This window comes from Centroberyx gerrardi, chromosome 19, assembly GCF_048128805.1.
Source record: "Centroberyx gerrardi isolate f3 chromosome 19, fCenGer3.hap1.cur.20231027, whole genome shotgun sequence".
Taxonomy (NCBI): domain Eukaryota; kingdom Metazoa; phylum Chordata; class Actinopteri; order Beryciformes; family Berycidae; genus Centroberyx; species Centroberyx gerrardi.
The window spans coordinates 16,774,217-16,789,343 of NC_136015.1; the positions used below are offsets into that span (position 1 = coordinate 16,774,217).

Here is a 15,127-nt window from a genome sequence, read left to right on the forward strand (position 1 = left end):
GTCATTTTTTATATAGACAACTCCATATTTTAACTCAGCTTTGTCACAACAAGAAGTAACAGTTTTAATCACACTTTGTTTGCAATGTTCATTTCACAACTCAGTTTTACCCGCAGTGTTTAACTTCAAATGGCAGTTTTTAGACTTCATATTCTTTGTCAGAAAAATAAAGATGTTGGGGGAAAAAAATCTCACGTGTGTCCTCTTTTTTTTTCGCTCTTCAGTCCTGCACACATGTAATGAAAAATGTCTCCACCAGAGGTCACTGTTTGTTTCAAAACTTGGGTGTGTGACGATATTTGGTTTACCGATTCTGTGATAATAAAGTTGATGTTCTGATGGGAATGTGTGCGGCATAGTACCCAACCACTAAAATCACATCTACCAGCTCTTTGGAAACAACTTAACACTAAGTTACATGATATTCAAATGAATAAGTCTTACAGTCCAAGGGTCTTTACAGTAAGCTGCGGTGACTCTAGCACCACCAGCTGCAGGAGGATGAGACTCCAGCTGCTTCCGCTCTGCACTTCCCTGTTTGTTAGTTCAGCAGAGGAGAGACCAACACAGAAGAGAAGAAAGAACATTTTTGTTTGTTGGCCCTGAAGTTTAACTTGCTCTGAATGCCGGTACACCACCTCTGCAACACCGGGGGAAACTGCCTACTATAACAAAAAAACAACAATGTGAGAAGACGCCCTGCTAGTGAGTCCACTGGTTGTTTGGTTGTGTTGTTGTTAGTCACGCGGCTAAACTAACGTTAGCTAGGTTAGTTAGCCAAGTTAAGGCAGAGTTAGCTCGGCTTTGTTTTGCTAAATGTCGCGGCTGTGCCAGCTCGGTAGCTATTATATCAAGAAGTGTTTAAAGAATGCCTGGTTACCATTTGTTCAATCGATATGTAACGTTAATATAGAAAACTCATAACTCTGTAGAGACGTTAACCGTCAAAGGAGTTAAGCTAACTTAATGGCACAACTGGCAAGCCCCTCCATCACATCAGCCAGCCAACGTGGCTGTTATCAATATAGCATGAAATCGACTAGACTGTTTGCTATTTGTAAGCCTCTTTTTGTTTACACAGGTCGTCCAGTAGCTTTTGTTGCTCACACCGGGAAACTTGACATAGTTTGATGTCCAGGAGTCAGCCTGCCAGGCCCCGGGCAGACCCCCATCATTAAACCCGTCTGAGTTGAGGTTCAGGATGGCCACAGCCGCAGCAGAGCCGCCAGGGCCGCCGGGCGCTGTCGGCAGTAAGTAAACGCACCACCGCACCGTGCACGTACAGTACACCAGTAGTAAACTGAAAAGTTAAAGCTTGTTATCACACACCATTCCACCATCACACGCTATCTCTCACTGATAAAGAGATAGTTCATTCATGTGTTTAAGAGACAAGAATGAACTATTTAGGTCACATATTGACTCAGGGCGTCTGGGGTCACTAATAGTTATAAGTTCAAGTTTGTTTATTTATATAGCATGTCTCAAAGGACTTTACAGAGAATGAGCCTAACTAGATCTAACTGATCCACAATCAACCATAGAACAGAGTCAAGTAAGACAAGCACAAGGAAGCAGGATAGAGCATAAGACACATAGTAGCAAATTTTAGCAAAATATCCTACCTATCCTACATAGCCTAACCTACCGGGCACCAGCAGCCTTAGTCCCAATTAGGAGATTCATTGGCCTTATATGAACACGCTCTAATAGTAATAGCATGCTTATCTAATCCCTCCCATGCTACCATAAAGACCTGCAGAGTCAGTTCTGGAGGAGACTCTCTTCTCACAGAGGTACTGGATGAGGTGTGTCTGCATGCTTGTATGAAAGCCCAGCTGCACTCTCTGATTTCAACATGAGCAAATGACGGAAGCCATCTCTTTTCAAGCTGTTTTTGTTCTCTTTCTCAGCTGATATTAATGCATGCACTGTGTTATTTCCATTTGTTTGATGAAGACTCTCTGCCTTCCAGTATATTTCCATCCCGTATAACCTGTATGTTTTGTTCCCCTTCTCATTCTTATTCCACAGATTCAGCTGGGGCTCGGAAAATTGCTTCTTCAGAGGTGAGAAACAACAGAATGGCTTGGAGGATTTGTGTAATCTAGTTCTGTGTTTGTTAGGAAATACACTTTGTGGTTATCTTGACAGTTAGGATTTTTTTTTTGTTCCTTCCTCTTTGTGCTGTGACAATATCACTTTTTGCTGTACACATGTGATGAGTCATTTCTCCAAGTAATTCTCTCTCCTGCTGTACTTCTGCTGACAGGGTCTAGGCACTAGTTCATCTCAGAACATGAAAAAAACTATTGGCCATCGTGGAATTGATCCCACTGGGGAGACCACATACAAGAAGGTGGGAGATCACTCATCATTGAATGAAACACATTTATACTCATCTTAAGCTTATGAAAAACGTCTACTGTGTTGAAAGCCCATAGGGAAAACTGTGCAGTGCAAACTCTGAAATCTGATTTTTACATCTGCCAAGGAGGTTATGTTTTCGGTGCCGTTTGTTTGTTTGTCTGTTTGTTTGTCTGTTAGCAGGATTACGGAAAAACTACTGGCCCGATTTTCATGAAACTTCGTGGAAGGGTGTAGCATGGGCCAAGGAAGAACCCATTAAATTTTGGAGCGGATCCAGATCCGACTCACGAATAAACAATAATAGCACGAACCTTGGCGGAGGTCTGCGCTCTCCGAGTGCCCTTCTAGTTTTTTCTTTTTATTGACAATTACTGAACAAACAAACCTTTTTCTGGTTTTGTTTATTTCTTGATGTGTTTGTGCTGAGCATGGCCATATTAGCTGCTATAAACGGTCAGAGTCCTGTGATAAAACTTATCGGGATTGCTCATTCAAGATTGTTGGATCTGTAGTGCCAGTGTCCGAAATTAACTTCTTGGCTCATCTGCCAGGGACTGGTAAACTACAGAAATCACCTGCCAAGAATATTTTTTTTACGGGCCACAATAATTAGATATACATTTCTCATAGAAGTGCGTCACCCTAACCCTTTCCAATGCTATTTTGTGTATAGAATCGGGTACTGGGTGTTAATTTAAACCTTGCTCACTCACAAACTTAAAGTTTGTAATTAATCTTGAAGTGCAACAGAATTCAAATTAAATGTGATCATTTTGACACGTATGTTACCAAATGTTCCTGCCTCAAAAAGTTACAAGCTGGTGTGGCAGGTGACCCTTATTGATTTATCTACCAAAGACAAACTGGGTAGTGCTGATATTTGCATAGATATGTAAATATTTTCACACTATGGTATTTTGTCCTTCTTTTCATCCCTCCCCTCACTGAGGGATACCATGGTTATTTTTCTTTCTCTGATGTCTCTCTCCTCAAGACAACCTCTTCAGCCCTGAAAGGTGCCATCCAGTTAGGTATCACCCACACTGTGGGCAGCCTGAGCCAGAAACCTGAGAGAGACGTACTGATGCAGGACTTTGAAGTGGTGGAAAGCATCTTCTTTCCCAGGTGAGTCTTTAATAATACAGTAAACATCAGCTGTAAAGATGATCAGTAGGATGTTTAATTTTCTCCGCCTGGATGTATGATCTGTACTACACCAAAAATGACTTAAACCCCCCCTGTATGTGTCTCTTTCCTTTGTCTGTTCTCTGTCCTTTCTGACAGTGAGGGCAGTAACCTGACTCCAGGTCACCACTACAGTGACTTCAGGTTCAAGACGTACGCTCCAATGGCCTTTCGCTACTTCAGGGAGATGTTTGGCATCCGGCCTGATGACTACCTGGTATTTCCTCTGTTTATTCTGAATCTGAATCTGTTGTAGAAAGAAAATAATGCAAAGAAAGATAGTAGAACAGTAAAGTGTTCTGAAGAAGTGGGAACAGTAAACTGTAAGAAGAAAGTGATGATCTGTTAATGTGACAAGGAAATGTCCAAAGAATGAAAATAGAGAAGTGAGAAGCACTACATAGGAGGTGCTGACCCCGATATTTCCTGTTTTTAATTACGCAAGCCTATGGTGTAATACTAGTCTCTGGTTTGGTTTTGTTATCGCATGTCTGAACTCGCCGCTGTGATCTTAATTGCTTGCAGTATTCTCTGTGTAACGAGTCGCTGATTGAGCTGTCAAACTCTGGGGCCAGCGGATCTCTCTTCTACGTCTCCAGTGATGATGAGTTCATCATTAAGACGGTGCAGCACAAAGAGGCCGAGTTTTTGCAGAAATTACTTCCTGGTTACTTCATGGTAAGACGAGATGAGTGGCTGTAGGTACAAAATGGTGTCTGCAGGATAAATGTGTTTGTGATTTTCCCCCAAGGTGAAACTATTGGGCGGCTATGGATTGGTATCTGTCTGTTCTTTTGTTCATCCATCTGTCTGTCACATGCGACATCAGACACCACTGATCGTGTTTTGATGAAGCCTGGGAAGTGATTGAATCTATTCTATAAATGTATCTAAACCCCTTTTCCGTGTGATAGCATATTCCAAATATAATAGAATAGATTCATTCAAAACTAGACTGATTAGTCCAAGAGGGGGTGCTACATTAAACATTTGTATGTCTCACACCCAACATCTAAGACACCACTGATTGGATTTTGACAAAAATTGGGGAAATCATGTATCTCACCATTGTTTTCTGGCATTATAAAAATCACAGTGACTGGCCCAAGGGGGGTGCTACAATTAGATGTTAAAAAAAAACAAAAACATTTTTGTTACTGACTGCATCATTGGGGGACGACATGTTTAGTGTTTCCTTGATTGTAATGTGAACTTTTTTATATATATTATTTTGGTCAACCACTCATTTCACTTTCTGCACAATTATCCTGAATTCTTCTGACCTTCCTCCTTCCTCTCTACTCTGCTCCAGAACCTGAACCAGAACAAGCGGACCTTATTACCAAAGTTTTATGGACTCTACTGTGTCCAGGCAGGGGGGAAGAACATCCGTATTGTAGTCATGAACAATCTGCTCCCTTGCGCTGTACGAATGCACCTCAAGTATGATCTGAAGGGCTCCACCTATAAGCGACGGGCCTCAGCCAAGGAGAGGGACAAGGCCGTGCCCACATACAAGGACCTGGATTTCATACAGGACATGCCTGATGGCCTGCTGCTGGAGGCTGACAAGTACAGTGCTCTTAGCAAGACCATACAGAGAGACTGCCTGGTGAGAACCACAGAGAAATGTGTCTGTCTGTCTAAACGTGGCACTACAAACACAAGTTAACAGAATTCAATGTAGATTTTCTTAGCAAAGAATTGGCTTAAACACACAGTCTATTTGCAAAAAAAATGAGCGGCAAACATTTTTTTTCTCTAATTCATCTGTCTTCTCTGAGCTGTTCATTCACTCTTTTTATTCACAGTGTTTTGTTTGTGCTTTGTTTTCCATTCAGCTGTTGCAGAGCTTTAAGATTATGGACTATAGCCTTCTGGTGGGGATCCACAATGTAGACCAGGCCTTTCGAGAGCGGGCCAGCGAAGAGGCAGTGGCAGGAGGTCTGGACCAAAGGAGGCCACAAGGCCAGAAGTCCTTGTACAGTACCGCTATAGAGGCCATCCAGGGAGAGGCGGGGGGCAAGGGATCCCTGGATACAGAGGACCAGTGAGTGGCAGTATTTCTGTGACCGTAGAAGGGTCATGTAAGAGACAAGTTCCCTAGACAAACTGTAATAAGATTACTTACAGCTACAGTGGGTGTGGGTTTTATTCTTTGGCATGGCTGCTGAAATGTTTACACATTATGAGAGGGATGCCAGTGTGCTAAACTTATCTGTTTTCTTTGCTATTCTTCCTGCAGAATGGGAGGAATCCCAGCAAGAAACTCTAAAGGCGAGAGGCTGCTGGTGTACATTGGCATCATTGACATTCTGCAGTCCTATAGGTAAACAATACTTGCACATCTTTGGCTCTCTGTTTCTCTTAGTTCTGTAAAAGCCATAGTGAAAACTGCAAATTGTATGTGTATTTAATGTTTCTGCTGCAAATGTATGAGTTATGTGAAATCAAATACTTGGACCCCTACAAGTAACTTCTATAGGTAACCCAGGCTCCATGTTTTGTGTTTTAGATTTACCAAGATGCTTGAACACTCTTGGAAAGCTCTGGTCCACGATGGGGTAAGTAGTTCTTCCACCTGTCTGCATCAATCTTTGTTGTATATAAACGGGAAAGAAATCCATGTAAACCTGGAATCATCCCTCTCCTTCCAGGATACTGTATCAGTACACAGACCGGGTTTCTACGCGGATCGGTTTCAGAAGTTCATGTGCAATACAGTCTTCAGGAAGCTCTCACGTAAGGACATACGTACATGTGTGCATGGGCATGAATGCATAATATCAGCCTCTCTTTGTGGCTTCTTGATCGGAACTTTTTTCCTCTTGTCTCCAGTGAAGACCTCTCCGTCTAAGAAGGGCCGTGCGGTGGCCCATGGTGCGCTGAGAAAGGGCAACACGGCAGGCTCTGGGCCTTTTCTAATGACCCAAACCAGCACCAGCAGCCAACAGCATGTAGTCCAACGTAACATAAGCACCGAGTCCAAAACAGATACGGAGGGAGACAACGGTAAGAACTGGAAATGGGAGAAGGGGAGGTTTTAAACTGAGTGCTGGGAACAAAGTTGATTGATATCACAGTACAGATTAAGTTGTTAAGCATGTACCAGCATGTGATGTTCCCCTTTTTCAAAACACATTATTTACAGTTTTTCCCCCCTCCTTTCCACTCAGTCCTGCAGTCAGGTCGCCCTGACCTACTCCCAAAGACCTCAATGCACAATGACTTCTCTGGTAACACTGCTGAAACCACTTTCTCCGCCTCCTTTGGAAGCTCTGGGCTTCCTCCCACGAATCAGCCTTCTCCTCTTTCTCTTGACACCCGCAAGTCAGTGGGAGTAGAAGTGCACAGGTCATCCAGCACAGACCAGGAGTCCAGCACCCCCAGGAGGTAAGAGGGAAAACTACACATACGGAGAAGTCCTTGGTTTACAAAATTATAGCACATTTAGAGACTGGCTCCTCTGTTTAGATAGAGATACTTAATGATGAACTTATGGTAATGTTTCTTCTCCAAAATGTTTGATTTGGTGTTTTGGAAATTATTCTTTCACATGCATACAAAACCAGTGTTCCTCATTGTATGCTGCTAGTTCAGGTCACTCTCACAATTCCCCTGTGTTGTTTGCAGAGTTGAGTGTGGGCCTCTTGAAGAAAGTATCGGAGCTGATGCAATCTCACTCAGTGACTTGGTTCCTCACACAAGCAAATGTTCTGTAAGTTGTTAACTTGAATTTCTAAGGCAGACATTTTTTTTTCTTCATGCGGAATGATTATCTAATCCCCTTCATTGCTTTGATTTTTCAGGTGTAGACATGACGGAAAGAGAAATGGACTCAAATGAACAATGAGAAAAGAAACTTGGAAGATGGTATGTGCGTGGACCTGCCTCGGTGCGATTCAGGGTACAAGAAATGGAAGAAAAATAATAGAAACATACGGTATCTGAGAGACCAAGTGAGAAATAAAATCGGAGACCATACTTCCAAATTCCGATGATAATGACTACTTTGATTTTTAAATTTCCAAGCCTTGGACTGGATTACAATATGATATGAGCATATATGTGGGTGTCTTTGCTTTCTGACTTGTTGACTAATAGTAAGCGGGTACATTAATGCTGCGGTTATTCATCTCAGAGGTATGCTTGTCAGGACCTGCACAACCAAAAACTGCTGTTGGTACTGATGTACTTAAGCAAGCCAACAGTAGGTACAGAATGAAGCATGAAGACTTTGCCTTATCTGAGAACAAGCCTCCTTCATTCTAGCCCAGTTCTGCCGAGGTGACTGTAGTCCGTCTCCTTCTTGTGATTCGATTCTCTTTTTTTGCGTGAATCGAATCGCTGCCGATCGTCCTCATTCACACTTGGCTGTCGCGTCAGTCATGTTGTGTCATGTCGCTTGTCTGTACTATCATCCAGTACTGCTATTACTGCTACGTTATGGTTTTTGTTGGCATTCAAAAGTCGGTGCTGTAACACAATACTACACTATCGGGAACACATTTTTTAAACATAATTGTGTGTTGTTTTGTTTCTGTTTTTCAGAGAAATTGTATTTTACTATAGTCAGGCATAGTAAGCTTCCCTCCTTCTGAGCTTACTGTGAATGCAAATCATGCTGGAAAGACAGGAATGTACAGTATATTCTAAGAAGAATGGTTTTCAGCCTGCGGTTTGTTTTTTATCAGCTGAAATGAGAGCCGCTGTACTTCCTCCTTTTAGAGACTGTGAAGCCTAAGTATTATTTCTCAACTTCAGGTCAGACAGTGGTTTTGCGTGGAGGTTATTGTTTATGTTTATATACTGTAAGATCTAATATGAGTTTCAGCCTTAGTGTTAGAAACTCTGATTTAGCCTGGCATGTTGAGTGTGACCAAAGAACTGATACTCAGATGACTGTGGAGACTGGACCACAAGGGGAGGTGTCGGCTGTTTACTTTTGACCTGAACTATCTTCTAGTTGCCTTCTCTTTCATTAGCAACAAATGGTGATGGCTGCCTGGTGTGTAAAAGTAGAAAGACAATGCAGTGTGCCTAGTCAAACTATAAACTACTACAACTCAAACTGGTAGAAGTAGGTGTGGAGTTTTGAGGTTTAAGATTCAATGCCATTCCAGTTGGTTATAGCACTCAAAGGGGGTGTGCAGTGTTTAAATTTGGATATTCTTATAATTAGATCACTTTCACTAACATAAGTGTTACTATGTAATTTGATATGTGAAAATGCAGATATATATATATATATAGTCATGGCTCGTCAATTTGTTGCCAGATAGCATAAAAGGAGTCAGATCAAGGATTTGAATCACTTTGATAAGTTGTTTAACTATGCAATACAATTTGTATGCACCACACATGTATGCATTAATTAATGGACTGTGCAATAGATTATATTTAATGATTCTGACAACTAAGATAAGATGAAACTTTATTGATCCCCATCTGGAAAAATTAGGAGAGAAAGCCTGAAGTTTCATCCACCAATCGGTCTGGATCAAATATTTAGAACTAACAGTTTCAAAACCAGCATCATTTGGCCATTTTTATACATCATGTAAATGTTATGTAGAGTTATTTTATACTGTTGATTTTATATCAGACTGCCAGACAATGCTCTGTCCCAATGTTGAAGAGAAAACGTATGTGCTATATTGTATAAACTCTGAAACAACTAAGAAACACTCAGCCTATGAACCAAGTATGTAAATAGTCATATTTATTCGTCATTTATTTTATTATTTATTATGTCTTCCTCTTCAGAAATGTCTTCAGAAATGTTTGTTGATTGTGATTGATGGTATGAAATAACAGGGAATGGTAATGGGCTTTCGTCTAGAAAGACGGACTTTTTTTTGGTTTTTAAGTATAACATCTGTAAAATCTTCCTGTATATTTTCCTGTCCACTGCCTTACATTATTATTCACTTGTCTTTGAACTGTATGAATCTGTGTAAATCTGTATATATGAATCACAGCAATGCCTTTTCACAGGATATGGATTTCCCATTTTTCTTTCTCATGCTCTTTTGGGGCTGTAATGTCTTCACACAGTTGTACCCGAAGTTATTAAAGAAAAAAGACAGAAATGTTGCTTTTGTGTGATTATGTTGCACAATAGACATTTTACTTTATATTATATTATGACTACAATAAATGAAAAGGTTGGCAGTTCTTCGGTGGTTACAAATTTTAGCCAATCATATTTCGCTTTGTTCACCCATGAAGTTTCTGTTGTCCAATAGACAGTGAGCTTTTAAGATTACGACAGAGAGCAACAAGAAGTTTTCAAAATGGGGCTTGAAAGTACTATGGTCTGGTAAGAATCATACAATTGCCTTTTATTCTCGTTATTGTTAGAAAGTACGATATTTCATATAAAGTTTAATAAATAACTATGCGGCTGTGTACTTTATGAGCCTGAATGCCGAGAAAATATCCCTGTTACTGGGTTGATACCGGCCCATTAGAGGTTAGCTAGCTAACGTTTAGCAACATCGCTTGGACTGGCTGAGTCATTGTAGCTAGGTTATATCAGTTAGCCTAATTATTTGTTTAGCTGCGGCATATAGGGTCATATTCATTAAGGTTTCTGTTTACAATACAACAATAACCATTTAAATCATTAGTTGACAATCCCGCTGATTTGACGGTTTTGACTAGCGACATAAGCGTTACCAGTAGCTAACGTTAGCTGTAGCATTAGCAAACGTTATTAACGCTGTTCTCAGCCTGCATTTACTGCTGGAGTGAAGAGAGAAAGACTCCTCTTCGTAACCTTGCAGTCAGGGGATTGAGGATGAAATTTGGACTTAGAAATCATTGTCAGTATAAACTGTCAGGCGTAACAAAGTCTTGGCCTTGGTGTGAATGTGACGTTAACTAGTGGCTGGTTAGCAAAGTGATCCATCAGGACCACTCATACCTATTTTTACCCTCAGTGTCGACAACAGTGAGTACATGAGAAATGGAGACTTTCTACCCACGAGACTACAGGCTCAGCAAGATGCTGTCAACATTGTTTGCCACTCCAAAACACGCAGCAATCCAGAGAACAATGTGGGCCTCATCACTATGGCAAAGTAAGCTTTTATCTGTTACTCAAACTATCATATTCAGACTAAGTGATGGTGGATATAACTTTAGTTCATTTGCTAGCACAAGTAGTTTTTTAATTGTGTTGCTGATGACCACTGATGTTTTAATGCTGCTTCGTTGGACTCTGTATGTTTCACTGCAGTAACTGTGAGGTCCTGACCACACTGACCCCAGATACTGGCCGCATCCTGTCCAAACTACATGCCGTCCAGCCCCGTGGAAAGATCTGCTTCTGCACAGGCATCAGAGTGGCTCATGTGCGTAACATAGCTGTTTTTGATTTTATTCCATCATTTCAAACTTAAAGCAAAGGCTGTTCTGAGTTAATTGATGGGTGAATCAGAGTTTGTGTTATTGAGTGGTTGTTGTTGTATTTTTCCTGCGTAGCTGGCCCTAAAGCACAGACAAGGAAAAAACCACAAGATGAGGATCATTGCCTTTGTGGGAAGTCCTGTGGAGGACAATGAGAAAGATGTGAGTTTGCTTCATATTTAATCTGACATCACTGATACGTTATACTGACTATATCAAAGAATTTTACACTTTTTGCTAAATTTAGAGAGCTGTATTGGCTAGTGCCAGTCCCACACAAGGAAATATATATATATATATATATATACATACATACATACATACATACATACATACATACATACATACATACACACAATTATTATTATTTTTTTCACCAATTGTGCACTATGGTTTTGACTCTCTCCTTCTGTCTACAACTCTGTCAATCTCTCTACCTCTCTTTCTATCTCTCTCTTTCTCTCCCTGCTTCTGTCCCATCCTGCCACTCCTACAGCTTGTTAAACTGGCGAAGCGCTTGAAAAAAGAGAAAGTGAATGTGGATATTATCAACTTTGGAGAAGAGGTGAGAAATTATAGGTTCATCTTCCATTGTAGACTACAATAAATTGAAGCATAACCTCAATGAGTTTTCTTGTCAAAGTTTGTAATGTCTGGTTATTTCCATAGTTAAAACATCTTCCCATTCAAAACTGGACTCTTCAATTGCCCCCGCCCTCTGTCTCCATCCTCCTCTCTCTTCTTCTTCTTAAGGAGTTGAACACGGAGAAGCTGACTGCCTTCATTAACACTCTAAATGGAAAGGAAGGGACAGGCTCCCACCTGGTTACTGTCCCTCCAGGACCCAGCCTGGCTGATGCCCTGCTCTCCTCTCCCATCCTGGCTGGTGAGGGAGGCTCCATGATGGGTCTGGGTGCCAGTGACTTTGAGTTTGGTGTGGATCCCAGTGCTGACCCAGAGCTGGCCCTGGTAAGATGTATAAAAATAAAGATGATAATGTTGGAGAGGTGCCAACTAGGTGAGAGTAAGTACTAGGACTCAACAGATACATCTGTGTCGATATATTGTTTTGAGAGAGAAATTCAAGGGCTGTTTTCTAGGAGATGTCCTTAGTTGTTGTAAGCACTCCAAGGTCCTATCGGTATCCAATAATCCCATATCAGTTGGATTCTAGTCAGTAGTACTACAAACAAAGGAAAGACAGTCAGACTCTTTCCCCATGCTCCTACGTTTTGGTGAAATAAACCAGTTCTCATGTACAAGGTGCCTTTTGTCAGGATTGAAAACTTGAATCAGAGTTGTAAGCTGTGTTGTTTCTCTGTGGCCCTCCAGGCCCTGCGTGTGTCCATGGAGGAGCAGAGACAGAGGCAGGAGGAAGAGGCCCGCAGAGCGGCTGCTGCCTCTGCAGCCGAGGCAGGAATCCCCACACCCACTGCAGACGGTAAGAAGAGGGTGTAGGAACAGATTATATCACTTGTGAAGCAGGACTAGGATTTCAAACCACTCTACACATAACGCTATTTGTGGTCTATTACTAATTTTTGATTGGCTCTTTGAACAGAATCGGAGGAGGCCTTGTTGAAGATGTCAGTATCTCAGCCTGAGACAGGCGCAGCAGTGCTTCCTGACTTCAGCAGCATGACAGAGGAGGAGCAGATCGCCTATGCCATGCAGATGTCTCTCGCAGGAGGAGGTGAGTTATAATTGGTTGCCATACACATTTCTGCTCTTGCTATCATTCATATTCAGCCGTTCACTGTCGATTCATGTGTGAATGTTAAGATATCAATGTTCCTTGGTTTTTCCTTTTCTTTTTTTTTTATTCTGTTAATAGAGTATGGAGACATGGACACAGGAGCCCCAATGGACACCGCAGAATCAGCCAAGGTGAGTTATCCACATGATCTTTGAAATCAAGTTGTAAACAAAGCGCCAACTGTTTTTATGCCTCCGCGCTGGCGAGAGCCGTGGCCGGAGGCATTATGTTTCGGGTTGTCCGTCCGTACGTACGTCCGTCCCATTCTCGCGAACGTGATATCTCAGGAACGCCTTGAGGGAATTTCTTCAAATTTGGCACAAACGTCCACTTGGACTCAAGGATGAACTGATTAGATTTTGGTGGTCAAAGGTCAAGGTCACTGTGACCTCACGTCCGTCCCATTCTCATGAACGCGATATCTCAGGAACGCCTGGAGGGAATTTCATTACATCTGGCACAAACGTCCACTTGGACTCAAGGATGAACTTTGGCCATAACTCAAGAATTCATACGCTAATTATGACAAAATTTCACACAAATGTCTAATAGGATAAAATGATGAAGTGATGACATTTTATATCCAAAAGTTCAAAGGTCAACTTCACTGTGACATCATAATGTTTTGCTTACCACTGTAGCTGAGAAAACGATCTTGGGTCTTTCTACAAAAACGGTGGAAGTGCTGTCACTAGAAAAAAAAAACCTGTTGAAAAGACTGATTCATAGACTAACAGCTTGTTGAGACTGCTGACCTCCAAGCCTTGATGCCACCACCCCAGCATACCACCACGAAGAACAGAGCACTGGCTACTACAAACTGATAGAAGATCTGCAGGAGCCTGTTGCACACACTGAAGGATCTGAGTCTCCTCAGGAAGAACAGTCTGCTCTGTCCCTTCCTGAAGAGGGCTTCAGTGTTGTGAGTCCAGTCCAATTTTTTATTGATTTGGACCCCAAGATACTTGTATGAGTCCGCCCTCTTCACTTCCTCTCCCTGGATGACAACCAGGACAGGGGGCCTCCTGTTCCTCTGGTAGTCCACCACAAGCTCATTGGTTTTGCTGATATTGAGCTTCAGGTGATTGTCGTTGCACCATGTGACGAAGCTCTCTATCAGTCCTCTGTACTCCTCTGTAAAAATAGTCTCTAAGTGAAGACAGCATGTTTCTCACTGGAAATTATTCACTGGAATCATACATGTCAATATAGTGATAACTTCCATTTCGCCAAAAAATACACTTAATACCTTTTATTAAATGCCTTCAAAGTCTACTACATATATTTTATGAGTCTGGACAGACATGGATGTAAACTGCAACTTGACTTATTGGCGGAGGCATACAACCGCGAGGCGGTTATTTCTAGTTTTTTTTTTAATTATTTACACCAGCAGTTTGCACTGTGTTCCCCTCATGAATGCCCTAATTCATTTTGTCCCCTCTTGTTATTGGACAGGAGGAAGATGACTATGATGTGATGCAAGACCCGGAGTTCCTTCAGAGTGTCTTGGAGAACCTGCCGGGTGTCGACCCCAACAACGAGGCCATCCGCAATGCAATGGGCTCCCTGGCCTCCCAGACTGGGAACAAGCCGGACGGCAAAAAGGATGAGGAGAAGAAGAAATGAGGAAGCGGAGAGGGACGGAGCGGACGGACGGAGACTTGGACATCAGACACTGACCAGAAAAACATGAACAATTGCAGACTAATGCAGGATTACCTTAATATACGAAAAGATGACCGATGCATCGTCTGATTGACGCGCCTGCATGACAGCACTCACAGACTGACATTTAATACCATCCTTTTTTTGTCAGACACCAACATAGGAGAAATCAAAATTATTCTAGTATTGAATGACTATTTGGAGTGTAAAATTTGCCCAATAACATTTATGGATTTCATTTTAAGGTATAACATGGGCCTACTATGCCTTTTGCCCTCTTTACCCTACGTTTTCATACATGGTTTAATTACTGATTGAGCTACCAACAGACTTTAGAATTGGTTTGTATTGTGGTGACAGGTTCATAAACCGAACAGTTAGCCATACTCCTGTCATGTCTTTGTTTTCTTTTGCAATAAAAGCTATGTGGAAATGTGATGTCCTTCAGTATTTCATTGCCCTCAGGATCACATATTTTTTCAGAGTTCTGTACACAGACCGGGAAAGAATGGGGGAGACTGCGAAAAATAAAAGGTGTGATGGTAAACTTGCAAATATCAAAATGTTTTTTTTTAATGCAAAATGCACAACCATACTCCAAATGGCTTTGCATGGTGTTAAAAACAATCTGGTTAAGAAATAAACAAAATGCATAAATGTTTTGTGTCATTCCCAGGAGAAAACAAACATACGTGTCGTTTTGGAGCATCTTTGATATATTTTTCTAGTGCTATA

The 15,127-nt window shown here is 41.6% G+C and overlaps 2 protein-coding genes across 4 annotated transcripts; both read left to right on the forward strand.

Annotated features, from left to right (window-relative positions):
- Positions 1-553: 553 nt before the first annotated feature.
- LOC139914704 (phosphatidylinositol 4-phosphate 5-kinase type-1 alpha-like) lies at positions 554-9,247 on the forward strand. Of its 2 annotated transcripts, none has more exons than XM_071903079.2 (16): positions 554-705; positions 1,082-1,250; positions 2,035-2,069; positions 2,273-2,359; positions 3,365-3,495; positions 3,655-3,772; positions 4,081-4,233; positions 4,868-5,167; positions 5,397-5,605; positions 5,801-5,884; positions 6,071-6,119; positions 6,213-6,297; positions 6,394-6,567; positions 6,732-6,948; positions 7,189-7,273; positions 7,365-9,247. In XM_071903079.2, exons 2-16 carry the CDS (start codon positions 1,202-1,204, stop codon positions 7,368-7,370), a joined length of 1,782 nt encoding a protein of 593 aa, XP_071759180.1. In that variant the 5' UTR covers positions 554-705; positions 1,082-1,201; the 3' UTR covers positions 7,371-9,247. The 2 variants fall into 2 exon arrangements, with proteins under 2 accessions (XP_071759180.1, XP_078146414.1); XM_078290288.1 differs by having other exon boundaries at positions 1,139-1,250.
- Positions 9,248-9,829: 582 nt separating this feature from the next.
- LOC139914707 (26S proteasome non-ATPase regulatory subunit 4) lies at positions 9,830-14,830 on the forward strand. Of its 2 annotated transcripts, none has more exons than XM_078290289.1 (10): positions 9,830-9,877; positions 10,500-10,640; positions 10,787-10,913; positions 11,044-11,130; positions 11,465-11,533; positions 11,722-11,937; positions 12,301-12,409; positions 12,530-12,661; positions 12,803-12,855; positions 14,183-14,830. In XM_078290289.1, exons 1-10 carry the CDS (start codon positions 9,852-9,854, stop codon positions 14,351-14,353), a joined length of 1,131 nt encoding a protein of 376 aa, XP_078146415.1. In that variant the 5' UTR covers positions 9,830-9,851; the 3' UTR covers positions 14,354-14,830. The 2 variants fall into 2 exon arrangements, with proteins under 2 accessions (XP_078146415.1, XP_071759185.1); XM_071903084.2 differs by having other exon boundaries at positions 10,799-10,913.
- Positions 14,831-15,127: the final 297 nt, after the last annotated feature.

What these genes read in the sequence shown, in the direction of transcription:
- LOC139914704 (XM_071903079.2), top strand. Translation starts at nt 1,202, where the DNA reads ATGGCCACAGCCGCAGCAGAGCCGCCAGGGCCGCCGGGCGCTGTCGGC. An exon ending in GGAAAATTGCTTCTTCAGAG is followed by an intron (nt 2,070 to 2,272) that starts GTGAGAAACAAC and finishes TTCTGCTGACAG; the next exon opens with GGTCTAGGCACTAGTTCATC. An exon ending in CCATACAGAGAGACTGCCTG is followed by an intron (nt 5,168 to 5,396) that starts GTGAGAACCACA and finishes TTTTCCATTCAG; the next exon opens with CTGTTGCAGAGCTTTAAGAT.
- LOC139914707 (XM_078290289.1), top strand. Translation starts at nt 9,852, where the DNA reads ATGGGGCTTGAAAGTACTATGGTCTG. An exon ending in TGGAGGACAATGAGAAAGAT is followed by an intron (nt 11,131 to 11,464) that starts GTGAGTTTGCTT and finishes CCACTCCTACAG; the next exon opens with CTTGTTAAACTGGCGAAGCG. An exon ending in CTGACCCAGAGCTGGCCCTG is followed by an intron (nt 11,938 to 12,300) that starts GTAAGATGTATA and finishes GTGGCCCTCCAG; the next exon opens with GCCCTGCGTGTGTCCATGGA.